Source organism: Vipera ursinii (genome assembly GCF_947247035.1).
Source record: "Vipera ursinii genome assembly, chromosome: 2".
NCBI classification, from domain to species: domain Eukaryota; kingdom Metazoa; phylum Chordata; class Lepidosauria; order Squamata; family Viperidae; genus Vipera; species Vipera ursinii.
The window spans coordinates 222,690,821-222,718,506 of NC_139513.1; the positions used below are offsets into that span (position 1 = coordinate 222,690,821).

Consider the following 27,686-nt stretch of genomic DNA (forward strand, 5'->3'; position numbering starts at 1 on the left):
AGAGCTGGAAGGGACCTTGGAGGTCTTATAGTCCAGCCCCCCGCTCAAGCAGAACCTATACCATCTCAGACAAGTGATTGTCCAGTCTCTTCTTAAAAACCTCCAGTGATAGAGTGCCCACAATTGCTGAAGGCAAGCTGTTCCATTGGTTAATTGTCCTCACTATTAGGAAGTTTCTCCTTAATTTCAGGTTGCTTCTCTCTTTGATCAGTTTCCAACCAATGTTTCTTGTCCTGCCCTCTGGTACTTTGGAGAATAGTTTAACGCCCTTTTCTTTGTGGCAGCCCCTCAAATACTGGAACACTGCTATCATGTCACCCCCTATTTCTTCTTTTCTTTAGACTAGCCAAACCCAAGTCCTGCAGCCATTCTTCATATGTTTTAGTCTCCAGGCCTTGGATCATCTTAGTTACCCTTCTCTGAACTTTTTACAAGGTCTCAACATCTTTTTTGTAGTATGGTGACCAAAATTGGTTGCAGTATCCCAGGTGTGGTCTCACTAGAGTTTATAAAGCATTACTAATACTTCATGTGAACTTGATTCTATGCCTCTGTTTATGCAACCCAGGATTGTATTAGCTTTTGGGGTATTAGCTTTTTGCTAACATGCATTACTATTACCATTGATATTAACTTGATAATTTAACAGACTACTCAATTAACTGGAGGCTCTATTAATGGAAATTTATAAAAATAAAAGTATTTGAATTTTTCTTGGTATTTGAATTTTTAAAATCGCTTGGAAGAACAATCCCTAGACAAATGTCTTTGTCTACCATATAAATATATTGAACTGTTTACCTCTGATTGATATTAACAGAAATAGATGCTAAACATCCAATAAGTTTAAAGGAAATAATGTTTGATGAAAAAATATTACTTCAAGACTGATATATGTAATACAGGTATACTTCCCTCAATGCCTCCTCGCTTAATGGCCAAAGTTACGACTGTTGAAAAAACAGCTTTGTGACTAATCCTCACATTTACGACCATTGCAACATCGCATAGTCACATGACTGCCAGTTGGGCGCTTTGTCATCACTGCACATTTACAAGACTTATAGTGTCTCACAGTCATGTGATTATCATTTGCAAATTTCACAGTCAGCTTCCAACAAGCAGAATTAGCAAAGAACGTGAAACCCAAATCGCAAGCCATGGTTATATGTCTCATTTAACACTCACAATGATTCACTGAACAACAAAAGCAGAAGTGACATAGTAAGTCTGGTGCAGTCATGTGATTTTTCCCTTAGTGACCATGGCACTTAGCAACAGAGTTGCCAATGCCAATAGTGGTAAGTAAGGACTATAGTAGTCTTTCCACCTCATTTCCTAGTTCTTTAACTCCACTGTTTTTTTATTTTCTTTCTGCCATTATTGTATATCTCTTCCTGTCACTACACTTGATGCATATCCCTATAGTTGTTTTTCTTTACTTTTTCTTTATTCTCCTTCAAGTGGACTAAGGCAGTCATAGAATGGATTCCACTTGATAAAAAGCATCCACAAAAGAGACCTAAAACAAGATGGAGTGACAACATCAGCAAGTATTGCGGGCCCAATTGGAAAAGAAAGCTCAAGACCCTATTGGTTGGAAACATGCAAAAGAGGCCTTCACCCTGCAGTGGATAGACAATGGCCAGAATGGTGATGTTGATGTTGTTGTTGATGATGATGATGATGATGATGATGATGATGATGATGACATCTCTGTGCACTAATGTCTATTATCCTGTGTAATGACGCAGTATGCTCCTGACACAAAACAATTTTTCATTACACTCAACTGAGGAAGAAGTGTTTAATCAATGGATTGGATGATGATATACAAACTAAATCTCAAACTAAACAAGAATGAGATCTTGTTAGCAGAGAGGTTATTTGTCTGGCTGAATGGTGTGCAAACTGCTATGGAAGATCTTGCCACTTGCTGTTTGGATCAAAGTGTTTTTTTGAAAGGAAATTATTTCTAAGGAAACTTTTGATTTTTAAAAAACAGGAAAGATAATCACAAAGTTTGCAAACATATATATTCAGCAGTTTAGAAGCCTGCATATAGCTCCAACTTCAGCACAAATATTGCAAGCTAAGCATAAATTAAAGAAGGCCCTAGCACAAAACATGAAATAATTGTCACTGTATCATCTGTTTTACTAACATTTACAAAATGCACTCAAGCAGAATATGTCAAAATGTTGTCCATAGAAAAATACATCTCTAACCAACTAACATGAAGATAGACTCCGTTAGATATTTACAAAATCTAGAAAGTTCTGAGAAAACATCCTATCTGCCCTTCTTTAAAATCTTAATATCAGACTTCCTCTATATCTTCATTAGATGTATTGTGCAGAGAAGGGAGATGACATTAATGAAAGAGAACAAACTATATGTAGGCTGTAACTGGCAAACATATGCTATTAATGTAGAACTTATAGTTGTAGAGAATGCCCTAATTTCCAATTCAGCTGTGTTCTGTGGAACTCTGCACTGATCAGTGAAATCAGTAATGCTAGATAAGCTTCCTGAAAAAATACCATACAAAACTTTCCTAGAATGTATGGCTACAGTGTAATGCTGGATGTGCTCACATCTGCATTTCTAGATTAAGTTAATTAACAAAGTAAAGACCAAATGCAGATCCACAGAACAGGAGTGAGAGCAGACAATACAGATGAAAGGAAAAAATTGCTGCCTCCGAGATGGAAGCCCATGATTTTCCTCATGTGCTAAAAAAAATTGGTCAAGGGAAGATGGGCTGGAAGTTAGACAATACAAAGACAGTGTGCTTTATCATTTCTCTACTCATTTGCTTATTGAACTTATGGCTTCTCTTCACAGCCATCCTTCTATGTTTGTATTCATACAGCTTTGTAATATACTTCAATCATAAATGTGTGAATACTGTTAGCATTTGAGGCATTAGGCTGGATCCACAGTGAGAATAGGCAGGGCAGGAGATCCTATGACCCTGAAATGAGGAACTGTGGCAAGTTGCTAAAGTTGAGAAAGTGGTTGAAGGTTTAGACAGTATTAATTGAGAGTTAATCTCTCTCATCTAAAGAGGGCAGGTAAACTCACAATTTGTTTATATGGAGCGTACAGCCTTTCGATTACCAACTGGCTGGCTGATACTAAATTTTACAGCACATAAAGTGGCTGTCAGTTTGTTGAATTTTGGTCCAAGTCCCATACTGAACTAAACCTTTTAACTGCTAAAGTCAAATAAAGTTGTTGATAATATATTCCCATCTTGTTGATAGCTGTTCACCGTCCGCCAATGATTCATTTAATACTGCTAGGCAAAGACACTCAAGAAATCTCATCAATATTCTTCTTGGAAAAACAAGAATCCTAAAAGCCACAACATTAACAAATGTCATTCCCTTGGGATTCATGGGTTCCAGATTTTAGCCCTTTTGAGACACCTTGGTTCAAAAATTGTTGCCTTACAATGCACCATTTTGTCCAGTTAAAAATCATGACAACAATTTTAGTAGTATATAGATATTGCTCCTACACAGATATAACAGAAAGTTAAAATTATCAAAACAGCAAAATATTTAGTTGAATTTTTAAGAATTTACCCAAATAAATCATTAATTAGATGAAAATGAGAAATTTTCTCAGTTAGAAATCACAAAATACTATATATTTTCTGAGAAGAAAACCTCACTGAACCTATTTCTGAGGAAACTTGATCAGACCATAGCAAGGCAACCATTATAGATGAACAAACTCTGAAAATAATTCAGATGAAGTGTTGGAATTAATAAAAATATAAACCTGTAAAGACTGCTATTGTTTTAAAAATCACAATAACTTTAATGAGCCAATTCTAACAAAGTGTGCATGCCTTAATAGCTATATCTACTGTAGGAAATGTCTGAAATATCTGATTATTTTACTTGTAATCCTTAATACTTAATAATGCTTAATACTTAATAATGCTTAATTCTGTATATTACACAGAGTATTTATTCAGTATAAATTGCTTTTATTGAAATTACTACACTCTTCTTTCAAAATTCTCTTTTTTAAAACACATTCTTTGGATAACTTGGTTATCAGTAATATAATTTGACTTACCAATTTAGCTACTTTTCCATAATCAATCCATCTAATTGTTGCAAAGTTAGTTGATTCTGCACAGTTGAAACCATGATTATACCCTGCATGGTATCCATATGGGAAAGTGATCATAAACTCCCCAGCTTCCTGCGTGATCTAAAAAAAGAAGACCAGGACAATAAATGAAAATCTCTTGAATATGGCTATAGATTCCTTGCTTTTCTAGATGTTACCTCTCTGTTCTTTTCTATTCTCAGTATTTCTGTGTGGACTGTATAATAGATATGCCAAGTGGGACATTTGACATGAGGAACAGATAAATTTTCCCTTAAACCGTGTTGATTTCAGCTGGCTGTATGAACATATTCCTGTAACATATCAACAATAGAAAAATGAGTTCCTGTTGTTTTTTCTTGTCATGTTTGTTCAAGTGCCCACTCTAGCCTACCCTCCTGGTCTCCCACCAAAATACTAATGGAGTAAAATTCCATTTAACTTTTTGCCTTAATTCCATTTAAATCTTAAAGATCACCCAAGGTCAAATATATGCTACCAGCTGCTAAGACATCAAGATAAAGTATCTTCTCCATATTAGAAAGCAGGAATTAAAACACATAATTTTATATAGCCAGATTGCTATCTCCAACAACCTCGCAATCACCCAGTGCTAAAATAGATAACAAGAGGTCAAAGATCCATTTTAAAAACTAAGTCAAAAGGCAATCTTCAATAAACGTTCTACCCATTATTTTATATGCCACTATATCACAGTGCTTAAGAGAGTTAATTACCACTTCTCCTGGGTTGGCAAAACAGCTAAAGCATATTTAACCAAAAACAGATAATAGCAAATTTTGAATCTGGGCATAGGAAAGATACATAAACCATGGAAAGACTCATGACAAGGGTAGATTCATTATGCTCCATACCATAATAATAGTCTTAAAATATACACTTTAGAAACAATACATTTTCTCCTTTGGCCTTTAAAACAATCAATTGTTCTTGCTACAATTTCAAAAATCATTTAATTACAACACGATACTTGGAAATTAACATGCGAAAGAATGGGAAAAAGGAGGAAGTGAAAAAATCAACACTGTGATGAGAGAGTTTTATGTATGAAAACGTGCATTATCCATAAGCATATATGTATCTGCATGCGAGCCTCATTATGACCTCAAACAAAAAAGTTATACAGAAGAGGAGGACAATGACAATTACTATCCCATCTTCCTGCTTAGAGGACATTCAAACAAAACATAATAAAACATTGTTAATTCAAACAGCAAAAGCTTGACTGAAAAAGAAATCATTGATTCCTTTTCTAAAAGCAGTAAATGAGATCTAAGCATAACGGCTAATACAGAGCACTCCAAGGCTTAGAAACAACAGCAGTTTCTTTCAAGCAAACTTTCCAAAAAATGTTTAAGAAGGCATCTCTCACTGATCTAAGTTTTCAGGTAAAAAGTATTTAAAAAGTGGTGTCTTAGATATTTAGATCTTAAGGTTTTTTTTATAATTTTCAAGATAAAATGCAACACTTTATATTGTGCCTGGAAAACAACTGACTAATAGTGGCAGTTTTCATTTGGTATTATTTTCTGAATTTTATAAAGGTCAGCAACCAACCTGCTGCATTTTGCACTGGATACATTTTAAGAATAACCTTATACAAAACACGTTAGGGTGGGGTATAAGAAAGGTATCAGTAACTTCTAACTACAGCTCAGGAACACAGTTGATCTATTTGAGTACAAACGTGTTCTTTGCCACTATGTTATTAGGAAGCTCAAAGACAGCTAGGGTGAAGAAGCATCTATGGATTACAACTTCTCCTCAATTTTCAACAATTCATTTAATGATCAAAATTACAACAGCATTGAAAAATGTGGCTTATGACCATTTTTCACAGTTACCACCTTTGCAAAATCCTCATGAACATGTGATCAAAATTCAGATGCTTGCCAACTGGTTCATATTTATGATCATCGTCCCAGGGTCATGTGATCACCTTTTGCAACATTCTGACAAGCAAAGTCAATGGGGAAGCCATATTCATTTAACAACTGAGTTACTAACTTATCAACTACGGTGATTCACTTAACAAATGTGTCAAGAAAACTCGTAAAATGGGGCAAAACTCAACTTATCAAATGTCTCACTTAACAGAAATTGTGGGCTCAACTGTGGTTGTAAATCAAGGATTACCTGTATAATCAGGGGAAAACATAATCTTAGCAAGAGCAGGCTGAACTTCAGTGCCTGAGAATATTTCCCTATCAACCAATATAATCTTTATCTTATCAGAATCTAACTTCATCCTTATTCAGTCCATTATCAAACTTAATCTAAGGGAGGCTGCCATTTACTTAAAAGTTAAATGGCAAGAAGTAGAGCTCAGTAATACCACTATATTGATAACACCTCAAAACCTCCCATGAGATCAGAGAAAATGGAAACACTTCTAATTTCCAAAATAGTTTAACCATCAAGCTAGTTAAATAGTATGACTTTATATCCAGTTGAACAGTCTAACTCAGGAGTAGGCAACCTTGGCTCTTTTATGACTCGTGGACTTCAACTCCCAGAATTCCTGAGCCAGCCAGGCTGAGGGGAAAGGGAGAGGTTTCCAAGTTGAGCCATGCTGGCTCAGGAATTCTGGGAGTTGAAGTCCACGAGTCATAAAAGAGCCAAGGTTGCCTACCTCTGGTCTAACTGAAATGAGTCCAGATAATTTATCATCCCGTTAAAACAACTGTTTCTCAATTACCTCATCCAGAGATGGCACATTTAAGACCAGCTGATTCTCAAGCTCTTTGAAGTCAAGAGAATTTTTCTTTAATATTGGCTTCATCCTATAGGCAGAGAGTGATACACAATTCCTGTAAGGAAGTATTAATTACTTCCTTTAATTGCAGAGCTATATTAAGATGCAAAAGCCAAGCAAGCATACAGGCACTTTCCCTACTTCATCAAAGGTTTACAAATTCAAAAGTATCCAAAATAATATGACAAGTGGTTGCCATGTACTAAAAATCAATTAAAGGCATATCTGAATAATTTTATCTATGAAGAATGTAGAATGCTTTGTTCCACCTCCCCAGCTTTCTAGTGATGGCAATTGTGCATAATACAAAAAAAACCAATCAGAACAGTAATGACAAATTCTCTATCCAGAGATAGAAAGAAACATTCTTCACTACTTTTTATCGCCACAGAATTCTCATTTAAAAAGAAAATTGGATCCATCAGGTACCTAGGGTGAGCCACTTTAATTAGATCACAAGTAACCAGAGAAGGATCAGTCTGTGGATAAATTACACTGATTGTCTGCAGTTTCATGTTACTGGTTCTACCCATACAGAGCATCAGATGATCTAGAATATGTTTTATATGTTTGAGGTCCGATATTAATTGGACCAATGTACTATTTCAAGCTGAGAAAAATATGATGGATCAATTTATAATTTATTGACTAGTCACTAGTGGTAAGGCAGGCAGAGAGCTGTGCATAGATGCATACCCTCAAAAATATAGGGAAAATATAGGGAAGCAAGATAGAGCTGGCTACATCATAGCAGTTTTGAGTTAATTTAGAATCAACCAGGAACAAACGGGGTACACTTTCAAGGGAAACACCCAGACAGCAATCAGTCAGTCTGAGTCAGAGAGCAAAGGGAAAGCAAAGACATAAGAATGCTGATCCAAAGTTAGTGAGTTGTTTCCAAAACAGACATATTTGCTGGCAGCTGTTTTAAAACGGGCCAGATGTAGTAGGTATGGTTCAATTACAAGCATTAGTGTCTTTCTTCTCTGCTTAGCTCTCTAAGCTGCTAATACGTTCTGAGTTGGGTGCCCTACAGGGAGGTGGCCCCTCATCCCGACTCCTCTGACACCTGCTCCTGCTGATGTTTCGCTGAGTCAGATTCAGATTGCCTCAGATCATTGTTGAGTCCTGACAATCTGATGAACCAGGCTTCACCCTCTGATATGCAGAGGAGTCAGACTAGCCCATGACAAAGAGGTCCATGATCTAATTTTGGCGCTGGCTTGGTTGCTCAACAGTGAGACACTGGTGAAGCGGGCACAACACCACCTGCATTTTCTGCATCACATGAGAAAAGCTGGAACTATTGGGACTAAATGCGAGCAAGCGGGTTGTGAGCATGCCATATGTACATTCTATCTCTTGACCGTTAAAACGGTCACACAAGTGTATTTTTAAAATCTCCTAATCTTCAGCCCTAACTCTGATGATGTTAACAGCTAGCTGACGAAAGCTTAGTAATAAAAAGGCTATTTTATATCCCGGAGTTCATTAATTTTACTAATTTTAAAATACACATATATACACACACACAAACATACATACATGTATGTATGTAGCATTTGTATATGTGCGTTATGTATGTCTATGGATAGATACTGTATATACTTTCTTTTGAGAGCAGGCAACAGAATTTCATTTTTAATGTGCGCCAGTGTGCCCAGAGTAAAAAATGACAATAAAGGTTATCTGATTTTATCTTTTAACTTATCTATTTCATATGATTTCTATAATACATTCTAGTTCAGCTTTTTTATTATTATTTTAGATGCCTTACTAGCATACCACATTAGGATAGAAGAATATGATTGCCCTTCTCTATGAATTCCCTAATCACACTGCAATATGAAAGGAAGTATGTCAGTCAGCATACATGTCCTTTCCCTGTAACAAATAGGCTGAAGTTTTCCTCTTTTTCCTGGGTGGACAAGTTAACTTCTTCCACCCTTAGTAGCAATAATCTCACTGATTATATCCTAATCATTTCTTGTTTCCTCATCTCCCAAACCCAATCTACCACATCAAGCCCCAATAAGATCAATCATATATTCCTTTGCCCAATGAAATATGATAGTATGATCTTCATACAATCACCATAGGAGGCCTCACAAAATTCTTTGTAAAAGACCATCAAAGAACCTAGCACCAACTTAGCTTACCCCAAAAGAAGTGACCATAAAGCTGTTTTATATAAATCCTTGTTTCCTTACAGCCTCATTAAAGGTAGCAGTCGCACGCTATATCTAAGCATAAGCAATATAGATGGGATTACGCACAACAGCCATATGTTCATGCTGAGATTGTGATTGGATTGTTTTATTTTTAAGAACACAAAAGTGAGTGCACAGAAGTATAAACATTTTCTGTGCCAGTAATTCCCAAATTTATCTTGTCATTCACCGTCACTGATGACAGTTTAGCAGGTGTGCTGTGGCAATAACCAGCAGTTCAGCTGTCACCTGGTAGGTGTAGGCTGTCTTATCAGTGTTCAGCATGTTTCCAGCTCTATCACTCTAAGCCACAAGAGATCATAGCCTGACTCCCACTATTCTCATTCTCACAGAGGTATATTAATTAGAACTCCAGTTTAGTATAGACTGCTCCCTAGTGGTACAAAGTTACATAACTATTTGAAATGCTTAAATGAGAAACTAGGGAGAATTCTAAGGAGATTCAGGTACCTAAAATAAATAAAATGAAATGAAATAAAAATAACATAAAATAACAAAATAATATACTGTAAAATGACAAACTTTGCATGCTCTATACCCTTCAGCTTATGAAAAACAAATTTGGAAACATTAAAAGGAATACTTTTGCCAGTATCCTTGACATTTATATGATTTTTCCAATGTTTCTTTTATTTCAGCTTGCAGAATACAAACAAAATATAAAATAAAAGCCAGTATATGACATATTCGGAGAGGAACAAAAACTAACGTGGTGTGTATTTATATATGTAATATAATTAAAGCCACTGAATGTGTATAAATCTTTGGAGGAATCTCTATTGCTAGAAAAGGTAAAAAGAAATAGAAGAGCATGAATGGTGAATGGACTCAGTTACAATGGCAATCAGTACACCATTGAAAGACCAGGAAGACGAAGTTAGGGAGATTGTCATAGAGAAAATCTATGTGGTCACTAAGAATCGACACCAATTTGATGGCACATCATAAACAGTGCTGAAATACTGATTCTGTTTAGTGATTTTATACTTATTACAATGAACAATTATATAGTGATAAAAGCAGGACACCCCCTCCTCACCCCAAAGAAAAAAAATACCTTGGCAAATACAGGAAGAACCCAATACAAACTAGTCTGACTCAGTGGCAGCCTGAGGCTAAACAAGGAATCCAGAACTGGCTAACAGCAATTAGGATTGATAGAATTAGAATAGAAACACCAAAAGGTCCTGGAGCAAAAGTTAACACCTTTTAGACAGAACTGAGAAAGAAATTAACCCAACAATAGACACTGACCAACAAATCAGAAAATACAAATTTAAACTCATCAATCAGAAATGACAATTTTGGAAACCATGAAAAGGGATAATGCTTGAGGACCATTCTGTCTAGGTAGCCGGGGATTCATGCTGAACTGTCACTCAACTTTAATCTCCGTGATTAAACCTCTCTTTCCAATAGCTGGCTTCACATTCTATTTGTTCTCCTCTGCGCTGCTTGTGAGAATCCTGGCTGGAAGACCCTGAACGGGAGAATTCCTCCCAACAACAGTTATCCAAATATGTTTGGCTGTAATTCTTTCATTATTGATTTCACATCTCTAAATAGCGTAGAGGTATCCTGCATAAAAAGAAGCTGAAGACATTCTAAAGAGATGTTGAAACAACTCATATCTGTTAGATCATTGTCCTCAATTTAGCAATTAATTCTTCTTTATAAACTCAAATGCATACTCAGGAGCAACAGACTTAATTTGGATATATAAGCTGATTTACTGTAGATAAAAGAAGCCCTAATAACAATAGCTACTGCAGATTTGAACCATCAAGCTTTCTATTAAGTGGCCTGCAGTTTTAAATCTTACATTTCTTTTTTCCACCAATACATGGTAACAAACCTCTTGCAGCTCATTTCTTGTTCCTACATATGGAAGAAACCCATATTGTGTTTTGATAACATTCTTGGCTGATTTGGGGCTCTGTTTCTATGTTTTCTGGCTTTGATCCTCATATACCTATTGTAAGAAAATTTCAGCTCTTCTACAATTAGACTTAGTCATTTTTAAAAATGTTTTCAACTACCTCTCCAAGACTATAAGGCAGGGAATGAAACAGAAACCATTATGTTTTTGCAGTAGTCTTATATTATTTTCAAACCTAAGGAAAGATTTAAGTTTTCTTATTTATTTTTCTTCCTTTATATTGAGATACCTCTCTCTTTTTAGAGGCTGCCACAGAGTTTGCATTCAACAGGACACCCAATCTTACCTCTATATTATATATTTATGCATCTATGTTGTATTTGGGAAAAATGGGAGATCAAATATTTTAATATTTTATCTTTATCCCAAGCATTCCTGCACCGTAGGGACGCGGTGGCTCAGTGGGTTAGGACGCTGAGCTTGTCGATCAGAAGGTCGGCAGTTTGGCGGGTCGAATCCCGAGTGCCGCGTAACAGAGTGAGCGCCTGTTACTCGTCCCAGCTTCTGCCCACCTAGCAGTTCAAAAGCACGTAAAAATGCAAGTAGAAAAATAGGGACCACTACGGTGGGAAGGTAACAGCGTTCCGTGCGCCTTTGGCGTCTAGTCATGCCGGCCACATGACCACGGAGACGTCCTCGGACAAGCGCTGGCTCTTCGGCTATGAAACGGAGATGAGCACCGGCCCCTAGAGTCGGAAACGACTAGCACGCATGTGCGGGGGAACCTTTACCTTTACCTTTACCTATTCCTGCAGCAATTGTAAATACCTAAGAGTTCCTAAGAGAGCAAAGTGCAATGTCTGCCAAACACCTGGGACTACAACTTTCACCTCTCTAATTTAAAATGGTCGTCCATACTGGAGAAATCTGGAATAAACTATTTGTCTGCCATGCCACTGTTTACTTACTTAAAACATTCCTATCCCACCTAATGTAAATGGCTTACAATACAATAAATATAAAATCACAAAACAGCAGACAGAAATTACATTGTGCAATAGAAGCTATTTATTTATTTATTTATTTACTTACTTACTTACTTACTTACTTACTTACTTACTTATTTTGGGGATTTATATGCCGCCCTATCTCCCGAAGGACTCAGGGCGGCTAACAATAAAAACAATACAAAAGTTAAAAGGAATTAAATAAACAGCCCCAAAATAAATTAACTGAACAATTAAAAATTAAAACATTTTAAAAACCCGTCGTCAATCCAGGTCAGCCTGATGAAAAAGGAAAGTTTTGAGGTTGCGGCGAAAGGACCGGAGATCCGGGGCCATCCGGAGCTCAAGGGGGAGTTGGTTCCAAAGGGCTGGCGCTCCCACAGAGAAGGCCCTCCCCCTGGGGGTCGCCAGCTGACATTGTCTGGCCGACGGCACCCTGAGGAGGCCCTCTCTGTGTGAGCGCACTGGGCGATGGGAAGTCGTCCCCGGCAGCAGACGGTCCTGCAAATATCCAGGGCCTAGGCCATTTAGGGCTTTAAAGGTAAGTACCAGCACCTTAAATCTCACCCGGAAGACAACCGGTAACCAATGCAGCTCACGCAGGAGGGGTGTAATATGGGAGTATCGGGATGCTCCCATCACTATCCGCATGACCGCATTCTGCACTAGCTGGAGCCTCCGGGTGGTCTTCAAGGGCAGCCCCATGTAGAGAGCATTGCAGTAATCCATCCGAGAGGTAACGAGTGCATGAGTGACCGTACGTAGGGCATCTCGGTCCAGATAGGGGCGCAACTGGCGCACCAGGCGAACCTGGGCAAATGCCCCCCTGGCCACAACTCCAATATGATCTTCAAAACTGAGTCGTGAGTCCAGGAAGATGCCTAAATTGCGTGCCCTATCAACAGGAGGTAACACCTCTCCTCCCATAACCAAAGATGGAACCTCTTGGACAAGTCGAGATGCCGGTATGTAAAGCCACTCAGTCTTGGCCGGGTTGAGCTGGAGCCTGTTCTTCCCCATCCAAATCTGTACCGCAATTTGATAAAAAGAGTAATACTTTTATATATTGATGGCACTTTTAAAAAGAAAGATCCACTAATTTCTGGAAATTTATGGATAAGGAAATGAGATGGAGCTTTCTGGAAATGAACATTTCATTTCAATTCCTAGTCACAGTAATGGAAAAAGAGCTTTTCATAATCGCAAACAAATAGCTTACAATATATAAAAAATATCTGATGATGCTACCAACAAGTAAACAGTTTAATATGGAAGAATGTTATACTTCAAATATTCTAGTCCTAAATCATTTGGAGCCAAAAAAAAATCAACACAAGCAACACAGTTCCTATTAAGAAACAAATTGTAGCTCTAAATAAAAATTCACTGAAAAAATCATCATCATCATCATCATCATCTGTACATGATATATCTAGAATCACAGAACTGGAAGAATTGGAAGGATCTATTTAGGTCAGGGGTCTTCAAACTTCACCCTGGCTGAGGAATTCTAGGAGTTGAAGTCCACAAGTCATAAAAGAGACATGTTTGAGGACCCCTGATTTAAGTCATCAAGTATAAATGCATGCTTACTGCAGGAATCCAGGTTAAGCATCCCAGACAAATGGCTGTCGAGCCTCAGTCTGAAAGCCACTTGAATGGATCAAAGTGCCCAGTTCTGCATTCTCCAACAATGGCTATAATTGCCCACCAATCTGAGTTACACAAAGTAATGCCTGGACACTTGACAGTTGGAATTCCAGGTTCACAACTGGATCCAGAATGATCTCTGAAGTGAGTTTTCAAAGGAAATGTTAGTTCATTCAAAGGTAATTTCAAAATCAGATCTACCAATGGGAAAAAAAAACTTCTGTATGATTAGAATTCATCTTCAGTTTGTTAGTTCTATGGAATCCCTTCTTCAAGATCCCAAGAATTTCTTTAGAATGAGATAGGAAGGATAGAGTTGGCTATTATTCAAATACTGCTGACACCAAACCTCCAAATTACAGATGATTTCTTATAAAAACAGAATGGAAAATAATAAAATAAGCTGCCCAGAGTAGTCCCATGATGGGTGAGATAGGTGGCAAATAAATTTAATAATAAGTAAAATTAATTAATCCCTCAGCACAATATTTGAAGCATTAACAGAAATAATTAAAGCCACGGTAAAAGTATACCTTTAAATCCTATTCCTAAAGGTTATCCGGAAGTTTGCCATGCTTGGTAGTAATGAAAATATGCTAAAAATCTAGCAGAACCCCCCAAAATACCACTGTAGATCATTCAATAAATTAATCACAACTTTCTTAGTGCCCAAAAGGAGTAAAGTTGAATCTAATCTAATTCTGTATATTTCTTATCCAGATGATCTAAGTACACATGTAGCTAGGCCTATATTGCCAAGAATCCTATCCATGTTTACAGACTGCATAATTTGAAACACATATATAATTTTAAGTCTCCAAGCAGGTGCCAAAGATGTATCTAATAATATTGATCTAACAAATATTCAAATGAGTATTCAAATAAAAATAGTTGTGATTTGTCTGCAAAAAGCTTTGCAAACTGATCACAGTGAACCACCAAACCCAGTCAGTTTGCATCTGTCTGCACAAGCTAAAGGCTGTAATTAAAAGCAAAATCCATTACACTCCCATCAACCAATCTCCACTTCTACCCCAAACCAGTTTAAGTTTTGAAGATTTCTATAACATGATACCCTATTTTAAGACAATTAGGTTACCCATAATTGTCTTTGAAATGTTTGTTCTGGTCTCATACAATTATATTGTCAGGTCTATTCCTTCCAAAATAAAGCAACCATATATGTTGCTTTGAATTCTTTGAATAAAATATAAGATACAACTTAGGTTGGAATTTTCATGAAAAATCTATGCAAATCTTAGTTCACCAATCTGATTGATTTAGAAATTTTTTTGTAGGATGAAAATCCAAAGAAAGGGAGGCAGGGAATATGTATCTAGAGTTCTATGTATTCAGTAAATAAAGTTTTATTTCATGCCTTCCTCACTCTTACCAAATATATGTACATAAAGATTTCTTCATCAAAATATGTTTGTTTAAAATTGAATGTGTGTAAAGATAAATGTGATTTCCTATGCATTATTTGATCTAATGGATGAGGATCCAAACATAAATAACTCACTTTATTAAAAGGAATTCCATATTTTTTCAATATTGAGGGAGAAATTAATGTCATCTTATGGCGTAGAAAAGCATCACATCCTTGACAACTGCTTGGGAAAAATCCTAGTAAAACAAAAATAAACGAAGAACTGTATTAGACATAGTTGATAAACAACATACTATGAATAAATTATTTGAATTTATCTGTAATCAAACTCATATATAGAACAATAACTCCTCTCAAAAACAGCATTCTGCCTTTAAACAAAAATGACAAACAAAAGAGAACACAGTCAACAATAATTGGTGCTTTTAAACTAAAACCCTCATTCAAAGAGTTCCCCCCAGCAATTATATTAACATACATATCAATCTCACAGGAATTATTTTACAGTAGCAATTACTGTTGAATAATTTATTATCTTGGTTGTTGACATGTAAAACTGATAGCTTTTCCAGATAATTTGAAAATACTATAATTGCATTGTTGAGCGATTCAAATTTCTTTTCTACAGAACTGCAATTTTTATACCTAACTTTCAAGAAATCAAACTAATGAATTTTGTCACGGAGATTGTATCAGACGAGGGCAACTCTTTCCACAAAAACAGTGGATTCTGTGCGAACTTTACTAAAAAGGCACTTACAAATTGTGTTCAACAATTTCATCTGTTGAAAGTAAGAAAGTGGGAATAACACAATTATTTCAACACAAATACATTGGCAAGCCTCAATATATTACTGAAAAAGGTATGCAACTAGTAAAACATAAAATTAACGTAAAATTGCCCAACATATTTCAATCAAAACCTTCCTCAAGGAAATAAGACATTTGTGATAGAGTTGTCTTACTAGAATAAGTGAATAATGGAAATTTTCCTCCTGGAGAAAGCTTGCATTAAAAACCCATGAAACAATTTCTTACTTTACAAAAATTCCTATAGTTTCCAAAAGCTTGCCTTTTTCCATCAATTTTCTTTATAGAATTTTCAGTTACAAGAACCAAGTAACTAAGAATAACTGCAAAGTTCTATTTTAAAACTATGAAATATTTTCCAAACAAAAAAGTAAAAAAAAGAAAGAAAAAGTGCTCTGATACAAAGCTTGCATTTCATTTTCTTGCCTGCCTAGAATAACTACAATTTATCTAAAATATAAAGTGAGCCTAATCTTCTCAATCCACATTTGGAAACTTCTTGGTTAGCAGCTAATATTTACCGTCTAGAATGCATTAATTTAAGTCTTCACATAAATATCACAATTTTATAAACCCTTTTATCAAAATATTCCTTGCCAATCCACTAGCCTAAGGACCTCAAAATGTTAATAACTGATATCTATGAAGTTAGCAATACGATTCCAAAGCACACTCCATTTGTTAAATGAATAGTGAAATAAGAGAGGCACCTAGACCATTTATTAATAGCACAGCTGAAACTCCTGATAAAGAATGCTGTGCTTTATAGAATAGCATTTGTTCTACCTTCTTTAGCCTCCACATTTTCCCAGAAGTTAAAAAATACTTCAACCAAAAATATTATGCAAGATGTGGGCCTGCTAGCAAGAAGACAATCTGTAACTTTATGCACTGTTAGGCACTCATTTCTATTTTACCAAACTCTATACTAGCAAGATTTGAGATTATATGGAAACTTTCACAAGTACAAACTTTTACATGCAAATACAAAAACCTCCACACTGTAAAGAGCTGCATTTTGTCCATAAATATTTCTATTTTACCTCATTCTACAATGTAATAAATCAAAGGCTGGGCTTTTTATAGATGCCCATGATGTACTCTGATCCATGAGTGGGACTCATAATACTTACATAATACTGACATATACACAGAAGCAGGAAGGGTCAAAATATCAGCATTTAATAAAGCCAAGTACTAATTGTAGGAATTTCATACAAAGTGCATCAACCTTATTTCATTGCCTAGTAAATGCCAACCTGTATAGTACAATATTTTAGGAAAGTTGGTACTGAAGACTGATAAATTCAAGAACAGGAATAAGAAAACCTGTCTATTAGCCATAAACTTGAAATGAACCCATCATCACATTTTTAAAATCTAGACGTTTGTGCTGCATTAAATAAATTAAATTTTAAATTAAAATCAATGAAGAAAGAAGAGACTATTTAAATCACCTTCTTTATGGATTTGTAATCAGGGCCTGAACAAATGTGGTGACTGGTCATAAGTTAATTTAAATTGGAAAACCACTGGAGTAAGGTAATGCACAGTATATTAAGCCCAGCACATCACTTTAGATTGTATATTTACAATGACCCTGGAAAATTATATCCTATATCATCCCAGTAGGAAGGGAAATACAATACAAGATACATGCTTTGAAAGCCAATCTTCTGTGAATATTTTAAATTGGTTACACTTTTAACACCAATAACATTTTTTGCACAAATGCCATAATCTCCAACATTATATATATATGAAAATACAATATGCTTGATATATCTTAGTAGGTGGGCAGTATTTTATAGTTTTCATTCTGTGAACAACTATGGTTGGAGAGCATGCTCACAGAAGACCCAAGAGACAGAAGTCATTTTTCTTTTCTTTTTTTAACAAATGTTATTGATTTTCTAATATTACATTCACATATTTGAAAAGCAACGTGGTAGCTGGGTAGTAGTAATTCAATTACATACAGATATCATTAGTGCAGATTTCAAATTGCTACCATAAACATTTCCTCTCTTTTTCCCTTCATATATACTATTTGTAAATTAAAAGACAAGTTTTATCCTATCCATCACATAGAAAATAACTTTCTTATATATATCCATAGTTTTTAGTTTACACATATTCTAACTGTTTTAACATACAGTCTTTTAGACAATCAATGACCTAATAGATTTTTCGATTTTAATTTCCACTAACATTTAGATTTAACATTTGATATTTATCATTCCCAAGATTTTTAGTATACTCCCAATTCATCTAACCACCATTCCTCACGAAATCTAATGTTCAAAATACACATCCCGTTTACTTAACTTCTCACCGTCTATGTCAACAAATTAAGGATACAGTATGATATCCTTCCTTTTTGCTAATTGTTGTTGTTTTTTTAAGTAGTAATCAAAATTTCTTTTTATTTCAATATTTAATACTTCCTCTCTTCCTCTTTGTATCTGCTCTCTTAAACTGATAATTTTCAGTTTTAACATTCCATATAGACCTATTTATTACTTTCAACAATAGGTTTTTAGCTTGTCTATATTATTCACCTTTACATGACCTTTATGAACAAATCAATATTCAAATTAGCTATTAATATTTATACTGCTAAATTTTAATGACGAAAAAATTTTCTTTCTCTCAGTTCATGACAATGTCTTGTGTTCAACGTACACATCTTATCTATTTAAGTACATTCTGTTTTAGATTTCAATAAGATGGTCAAAATTCCATTCTACTTGAGTCTTATTCTGGCTTTTTTCCTTTGCCAAATCATCTTGGGTCATCAAACCAATCTCCTTGTAACATCATGTATATTAATTGATATTGGCAAAACCATCCGGTTGCCATTTTTTTGAGAGGACTTGTAGGTCTAGTGGGTCGTCTCTTTATTCTTCCATATTGACGTAGTTGTTCTGAATTGTCTTCTCATCCAACTGTTCTTTTTCTAGATCCTCTAGTTCCTTCTGAGTTGTATAAGAAACCTTTTCCTTTTTCCAAGTTGTCAATGTCTTTTCTGGATTTTCAAATATCGATATTTGTTTAATAGTAGATTCTTCTGTCATCGTACTTGATGTTTCATTTTTTCTATTGTGTTTTCTTTAGTTGTGGTCAAAGTTTGGGCTTTCATATCTGGGCTGTCTTCTTGTTTCTTCACATGGCCTCTTAGTATTTCATTGGTTGTGGTAAGAATTCAGATTAGTGTTTTCAACATAGCAAATTTGTTAATCTTCATCTATAAATAAATTTTGTTCCTGGTCTTCTTCCATATTGGTATTTTAAGGTAAAGGCTTTACACATAGAAAATCCAAAAGAGAATTTTTTTTTTCTAGGTAGGGAACACAAAGCCTTTCACAGCTGTTGTTTTAAACTTCTCAAGGTTATGTATCTTATCTATTTCCCTGGGCAGTCAGCCAGGCCCCTTTTAAAGTTTCCCTTTGAGTCCCAAAGTTGTCTTAATCTTTTCAGTTTTTCTTTTTTTGTTTTCATAACAAAGAATCCAGATTTCCAACAGAAGTAGACAATGAAAAATAGGAAATAAAAGATCTTTCAATCCACATGCTTTGAGAAATAAAGTTTTAATTGGGATTCAGTTACTTTTTCCACTCTTTCTGGAGGGAGGGCAAAAGTCCCCCTTCCCTCACCTCAGGGGGGAAAATGCTTAGCAGCTTAAGGTGGTGTAGAAAGTAATTAGGGTGTAAAAGAGATAGATCTCACCCAGTCTCTTCTGCGCTGCTTTAAGAGTTGCCTGGTGGAAAATGTGACTTCAGCTGTTCACAGCCTAGGGACCAGCCATAATGGCCGGTCCTTTCGTTTGCCAGTTTGGAGGGTTCGCCAGGTCTAACAGGAGAGTTGTGGCTCTCCCGCAATCCAGCGAGTGCCCCTCCTTGCTGGTCACCTCTTCAGGGCGACTTTCCGCCCTTTTCAGGGGCCCCCAGCAATGCAAAACTGGACGGGGGAGAGAGAGAGCAAGTCTCTCAGCCATTCATAGCGGCTGCGTGACAGACCGGAAGTCCCAGAAGTCATTTTTCTATCTTCAGTTTCAGGAACACAGCCAATTAGAGACTGTGCAAAATCTCAATTTTAGATCCTGCATTTTAGTTGATTATAGATCTTAAATATCAAGGCTTGATTACAATAAGCGGACATCAATATAATTAGATCAATTTTAGTATATACATGGAGTGTTATAACTAAATGTCAAGAAAATGTAAAAGAAAATAGAAGTCTTTCTGCCATTCTTGCAATAGTGATCATTAGCTGAGCAACATATGTGATTATTTATATGAGGTGCAAATTATTTATTCCAATGGAAAGTACAATTAAATGAGGTGAAGTTAGGTATATTTATAACTTGGATTTTTTCTCCTAATGCTCTCTTTATTACAGTAAAGGTAAAGGTAAAGGTTCCCCCGCACATGCGTGCTAGTCGTTTCCAACTCTAGGGGCCGGCGCTCATCTCCGTTTCAAAGCCGAAGAGCTTGTCTGAGGACGTCTCCGTGGTCATGTGGCCGGCATGACTAGACACAAAAGGCGCACGGAACGCTGTTACCTTCCCACCGGAGTGGTCCCTATTTTTCTACTTGCATTTTTACGTGCTTTCGAACTGCTAGGTTGGCAGAAGCTGGGATGAGTAACAGGCGCTCACTCTGTTACGCGGCACTCGGGATTCAACCCGCCAAACTGCTGACCATCTGATCGACAAGCTCAGTGTCCTAACCCACTGAGCCACCACGTCCCTTCTTATTACAGTAACTGACCAGCAAATTAAGCTTCCTAAATTTCTTAAAAGAATAAAAGAACAGAGTACAAGAAGCCATAGGACTGAAAGGGAAAACCATTATCTGGAAAATAACAGCAGAATGCCTAAAACCTAGAATGTTTCTAAAATGTGGATTAAAGTACATGTAACAATTTACCACAATGAGGTGAATACAGAAATAGAGGCCAAATAATAGAAACAAAGTGACAATTAGTAAAAATAGTACTAGTAAAATATTTTAAGCACAGAGTACTACTTATGAAATATTGAGCAATTAAGTGGCTATATTATTACGTGGGTTACATGTGAATGTATGTATATGGTTAAAACCATATAATGGGTCAGTGACATATAAAATATAATAGGAGAAATAAACTCCCAGATGAAAAAAAGAAAATAACAAAATGGAAATATACATTTGTACAGAAAATAGAAGTATTAGTGTCCTGCTAATAGTATTGTGTAGCATTTATTTTCTTCTATTACTGGGTAGACATTTCTGCTATACAACTTATAATGTTATGGAAAGTCTTTGGTATTTTTTATTTAAAAACTAATTGAGCAGTCTAATTCATCTCTCTTTTTTTTCTTTTTACAACCCTTTAATCCCTTTATTCGGGGTGGAGTAAGGGCAACTAGATGGAGCTGACCATTTCTTAAAAGTGACAAAAATATTAACTTCAGGCTCCTTGGAAACAAAATTTTAAATTACAAGATGCCAGGATAGACCAAGAATTGATCCAAAGTTTTCTCAACTTTTCTGAAAAAATGGAACTTCACAATGTTCAAAGGGATGTGAAACTATTTGTGACATGTTATGTTTCATGTCTAGGACCACCAAATCCTTGACTGATGTTTGCACCATCCAAAAGGATGCAGAGATTTTTTCACACAGTCAACAGGATAGCTATATCCAGTTTATGCAATATAATATGTGCAAACAAGAGCAAAAGCAAACAAAACTAATTTTACGGCATTGTGATTTCATTGACACACATAAATGAAAATAAAAGAACGTACATAAGCAACTATCTGAGTAACTGGAAAATCAATTCAGATTTTGCTCCATTTTTTTAAAGCAGAGCAAATTCTAGCCCAAATAATGTATAGTAACCTGGATTTAACTCTGAAAGTTTGCCTTAACATGATGTGTGAATGAATCCAATTTAGTTTATGCAACAAACTACAAATGAATATGCCATGACTTAGTGCAATGTACAATCCAGTCATCATTTCAGTGCTATTGATTTATTTTACAGGATTATGCTATTTTTCTTAGTTTTGAGATATAGCAGCTTGTATGTTGTTGTTGTTGTTAGCTTCGAAGTCGTGTCCGACCCATCGCGACCCTATGGACAACATTCCTCCAGGCCTTCCTGTCTTCTACCATCTTCTGGAGTCCATTTAAGCTCACGCCTACTGCTTCAAGCAGCTTGTATATGGTCACACAAATAAAGGCAAATTTTTAACTAGAGACATTATTTCCTGTGCCAGTGCATCTATTTAAAAACATTAAGAAGAATTACAGATGATATCTGAAATTTTAAAACAAGCCACACCCATATTAAAACAAGCCACTTTATGGCTCCACTAATGTAGCTTAAGGGACGCGGTGGCTCAGTGGGTTAGGACGCTGAACTTGTCGATCAGAAGGTTGGAAGTTTGGCGGATCGAATCCCGAGTGCCGCGTAGCAGAGTGAGCGCCTGTTACTCGTCCCAGCTTCTGCCCACCTAGCAGTTCGAAAGCACGTAAAAATGCAAGTAGAAAAATAGGGACCACTACGGTGGGAAGGTAACAGCGTTCCGTGCGCCTTTGGCGTCTAGTCATGCCGGCCACATGACCACGGAGACGTCCTCGGACAAGCGCTGGCTCTTCGGCTTTGAAACGGAGATGAGCACCGGCCCCTAGAGTTGGAAACGACTAGCACATGTGTGCGGGGGAACCTTTACCTTTACCTTTTAACGACAATAAGCAAACATATGGCTGTGTTCGAGGAGTAGTAAACAATAGTCCTACTAAAGCCTCATTTTAAAAAATACCATAATAACCATAACAAGCTAGTGGAGATTTAGGCACATTTATGTTCATTGATTTCAGTGGCCATAAATCTATATTGCGTTAACTTGGCAACATAACACATTATAATTTAATACAATAAAACCTATGTTTAGCCCCAAATTTTCTAATGTCAGTAGAGCAAAATAAGACTAGCAAAGTATACCAAATGAAACAGCTTCTAGTCTCTATTGTAAATCCTCAAAAGTAGCTCAAAATGCATACTCGGGTCTCAAAAAACATGCCAGTTATTAACTGATAATTATGTACAGTAAAATATTGCTCCTTTCTCAAGATGTATTACAGATCTGCTAAACTTGCCTTATCAATGAAATTTCACATCGTTGTAACAGTATTTCTTTATAGACTTAAAGTACTCTTTAAGAAGTATACTGTTCTTAAAACTAGGGTAGGAGTTTTCAAAATCTGAAATTTCATAAGCCCCTGACATGATAAATAAGTTTATACATTTCCCTTCTGCCCTCCAAATGAATAAAACTAAGGATTTCATTGAGGTTAGGGTTGGGCACTAAATAACAAATAACATTTACTTTTAATAATTCTTACTCTGTGTATCAAGTATAACCATACTATAAACTGACAAGGGTGTAAAATAAAATTTGTTTTACTGACAATAACAAAAAAAAATAAGGCTATTTTAATTAGAACAATGAACTTATTTCTGCATTATAATTAGAATACAAATAGTGTTCCTGCAAACACAATTACCATATTTTTATATTTTTGAAAAATGTCATCACTGAAATACCTTTATTACTAGTTCTTGAGAGAGAAGTCACATACAGGCAATGCCTGACTGTTGATTTCTGAATAGAGTGAATGGCAAATCTGATTGATTTTATTATTACCTCTCCTCTCCTCCTCCCTTAGTCAGGGCAATTACTTTCACTCATCAAATTCAGAAAAAAATAGGAAAGGTTCTCTTAAACTACTGTTAAAATGTTGTAGCTTACAAAACATTGGCAGGCTGTAAATTGTCACACTCACCCATAATTACAGTATTTTCCTTGGTACTGCTACCTGTACTTCCCTCCCCCACTCCCCCAGCCTCACAACTCTCTCCTCCTTCCATACCATAGTAATTTCTTCTAGCAGGGGGAAAATATTAAGAATAAGAATAGGAAGAGGAAGAGGAAGAGGAAGAGGAAGAGGAAGAAGAAGAAGAAGAAGAAGAAGAAGAAGAAGAAGAAGAAGAAGAAGAAGAAGAAGAAGAAGAAGAAGAAGAAGAAGAAGAAAAAGTTCGAAGGGACCTTGGAGGTCATCTAGTCCAACCCCCTGCTCAGGCAGGAAACCCTATACCATTTCAGACAAATGGCTGTTCAGTCTCCTCTTAAAAACTTCCAGTGTTGGAGCATTCACCACTTCTGGAGGCAGGTTGTTCCACTGGTTAATTGCTCTAACTGTCAGGAAGTTTCTCCTTAGTTCTAGGTTGCTTCTCTCCTTGACTAGTTTCCATCCGTTGCTTCTTGTCCTGCTTTCAGGTGCTTTGGAGAATAGCCTGACTCCCTCTTCTTTGTGGCAGCCTCTGAGATATTGGAACACTGCTATCATGTCACCCCTCACCCTTCTCTTCATTAAACTACACATACCCAATTCCAGCAACCGTTCCCTATATGTTTTAGCCTCCAGTCCCCCAATCATCTTTGTTGCTCTTCTCTGTACCCTTTCTAGAGTCTCAACATTTTTTTTACATTGTGGTGACCAAAACTGGATGCAATATTCCAGGTGTGGCCTTACCAAGACATTGTAAAGTGGTATTAGTACTTCACGTGATCTTGATTCTATCCCTCTGTTAATGCAGCCTAGCACTGTGTTGGCTTTTTTGGCAGCTGCAGCACACTGCTGGCTCATATTGAAGTGATTGTTTACTAGGACTCCGAGATCCCTCTCACAGTTACTACTATTGAGCAAGGTACCACCTATACTATACCTGTGCATTTGATTTTTCCTGCCTAAATGTAGATCCTTACTGTTTTCACCATTGAATTTCATTTTGTTAGATAGCGCCCAGTGTTCGAGTCTGTCTAACAAAATGAAATTCAATGGTGAAAAAAGTCAGGTGGTCAGAATATTTTAAATATTGTAAATATTGTAAATAAGTTTACAAAAGAATCTAGTGTCGTCAAAGAATGATTATTCCTCCTCTGAGTTTAATATACAATAGCCCGCCTCCAAGGGGAAAAAAACATTTAAACTTCGCAGTCTACAACAGTGATGGCAAACCTTTTGGACTCGAAATGTCAACAAATTAGAAAATGCCTAACTCTGCTTCTCCCTTTGAACAAAAGAGAAACAATTCTTTCTCTTTCCCCTCCCCTCCCATCTAAATCACCCTGATAGGGCACTCAACACAGGGCCACAGGATCTTGGGGAATGGTGAAGCTGTTCCCCAGATCTTCCGCGTGACGCTTATCTTCAGGTGGCATTCTCTTTCTGTTGAGAGCACCTGCAGTCTATCCAAAGCTGCTCTGGATCACATAAGGCTTTTCTTCTTGAAGAAGTTTCAGAGAACGCTCTTCCACAGCCTCTGCAGCCTCCAAAAACCATATGAAAATACTCCCCATTCTCATGCAACTTCTAGAAGCTGTGCAAAAGCACACCCATTCTTGTGCAGCCTCTGCAGCCTCCAAAAATCAAAGGGAACGGGGTGTGCTTTCGAGAATATTGTTGAATGTTTATGAATGCTGCCACGTCACCCAAAACAATTGTGGTGTGTCACCTTTGACACACATAGATTCAACATCACTGGTCTGGAAACATCTCATTGCTTTGCATTCCGCATACTTTTATACCAAAGGGTATAAAGGTGGTGGTGTATTGAAGGCACTTCCTTAGAACTTCCATTGTCTTATGACCTCCTAAGAATTGTGACCCACTTTTGACCCATACTTTGACAAGACAGTATCTGAAGCTACAATATTCACAGTAATGCACAGGGAAATTGTGTTTATTTATTTTTAATTCTAATATATAGCTTGAATACAAATGAAGATGCTCTGTGAAAATTTAATTCAAAGACAAATGATCTGCATAAAGAACTATATTCAAATATACTATATATATTCAAATATACTATATAAAGAACTATATTCAAATGGTTTATTAACCATTTTTCTCTGCCCATGTACATACCTCATTATAGATTATGTCTGTTAAACATAAAAGAAAAATTTTAAATAAAAATCTTTTCTAAAATGTGCTTTGTGATATGGCTTCAATTTATTTGTCTGTCATTTAGATTTGTCGTCTAAAATATAATCTGTTCTATTTTACCTTGCATTTTATAACTATGGAAGCTACTGTCAATATCTTAAGTATTCAGAAGTATTACAGAGAAACATCTAGTTTCAAAATTGCAGTAACAGCTCACTTGAGATTTTATTACATTTGTAGCTATACAAAAAGGAAAGAACTACATGAATGAAAAATAATCTAAAGATCTAAATCAGACTTCTGCATTTATTAGATGTAAGTCTAATGTCTTTCAGATAAAATATTTGTAGGTGCCATAGTCAATCAAGTATTCATGAATTCCAAAGATGAAAGCATTCATGCATAAAAGGCAATGTGATAATTATGATCGGCAGACAATATAATGAAAAAAATATCCTAGGCTTCCTTTAATTTTATGTATCAAGTACAGGCTTGACCTAGATAACCTGCAATGCTTCACCACATTTACTGCATTATTTTAGCATTTTAATTATTTAGGAAAATTCAATTAATTCAGTAGGCATCTGTTAAGCAGTCCAATTTTGTTGCACCTCACAGCTTTTTTTGAGTTGCTGCAATTCTGGGCTACATTTTTAATATAAATATGTAATTAAGCTTAAAATCTATTCACTCTGCAAGTTTATTAACCTTTTCTGATTATGCAAATTATAGCTGCAAGGCTGTTATGACATTTTCATAATTTAAAAAAAACACCTTGTTTTTAATTTTTTTATTGTAATCTTTGTGGTTGGAGACCACAGGATGAAAATCAAGTATGTATCTCTTTCCTAAATTCTATTTGTAACAAAACAGAATTAATCAAAAGAACAATGAAATATAATAAACAATATCAATTAAAAACTATAAACCTTCAATTGAAACAATACAGCTTGCTAAAATCTTAATTAATTCAAAAAATGAATTCTATTCCAACAAGTTGAACTAATCCCATTCTCTACCAAAAATTACACATAAATGTTTGTGTGAAAAGGTAACAGCAGTCACAAGGCCTTGCCTCGCCTTTTAAATATAGTATGAAAGTTGTGTTTAAAACCAAACAGATCTACCTTGAGCAAGTCGTTCAAGTCGCTTTCCGTGCTCTGGAGGAATAGCATACCTAAAATTTATGTAAAGGAAAAATACAGATTAATTTAGAGATAGTTAACCATTTAGAATTTTTTTAAAAATACTCTATAGACTATAGGTGACATAGAACACAAAAATATTTAGTTTAATATTTAAATGACATTCCTCTTTCTAAAATAAAATTCAGATGCTAACTGCAAGAGATTTTTTTACATATTTATTTGATTTACTGTTATAAAATAATGAATATAAATAAAACCTGAACCAAAAACTAATCTGAAAGCAACTGCCAAGTAAATAAAATACACTTCATCAGCTTCCATCATAAAGATGCTAAAAATAGGTATTGCAGTGGCAGAACAAACATCAAGAAGTTTCCTGAACTAACATTTCCTAAGAGGCCATGCTGTTCTTGCTCATCTAGCATATCTCAAATGATAAAGAACTGTAACTGATGTTCAGAATGGATATTCCTCAAATACTCAGGTCCCAAACTGTTAGGAGCTCACATGTAAACCAATAAAATGTATGCACAGAATATAATATAAGAGAATTTTCATTTAAATTAAAGTAATTGTATTATGTTTAACATTGGTTTATTGTTATGAAGTGTTTAAGAAAATCCTAGAAACAGGATGCTAAATATTTTATGCAATTCTTAC

The 27,686-nt window shown here is 35.8% G+C and overlaps 1 protein-coding gene across 5 annotated transcripts in view; it reads right to left on the reverse strand.

Annotated features, from left to right (window-relative positions):
* The window catches only part of KDM4C (lysine demethylase 4C), a 205,499-nt gene that overhangs the window by 143,571 nt on the left and 34,242 nt on the right, over window positions 1–27,686 (reverse strand). For 4 of the 5 annotated variants that reach the window (XM_083352535.1, XM_083352537.1, XM_083352538.1 and 1 more), the window contains exons 7-9: window positions 27,006–27,055; window positions 15,197–15,300; window positions 4,096–4,233 (exon numbers count right to left, since the gene is read on the reverse strand). In XM_083352535.1, coding sequence (XP_083208661.1) covers window positions 4,096–4,233; window positions 15,197–15,300; window positions 27,006–27,055 — 292 coding nt within the window. Of the gene's footprint in view, window positions 1–3,687; window positions 3,747–4,095; window positions 4,234–15,196; window positions 15,301–27,005; window positions 27,056–27,686 lie in introns of all 5 variants that reach the window. The other variant, XM_083352536.1, reaches the window with a different exon arrangement.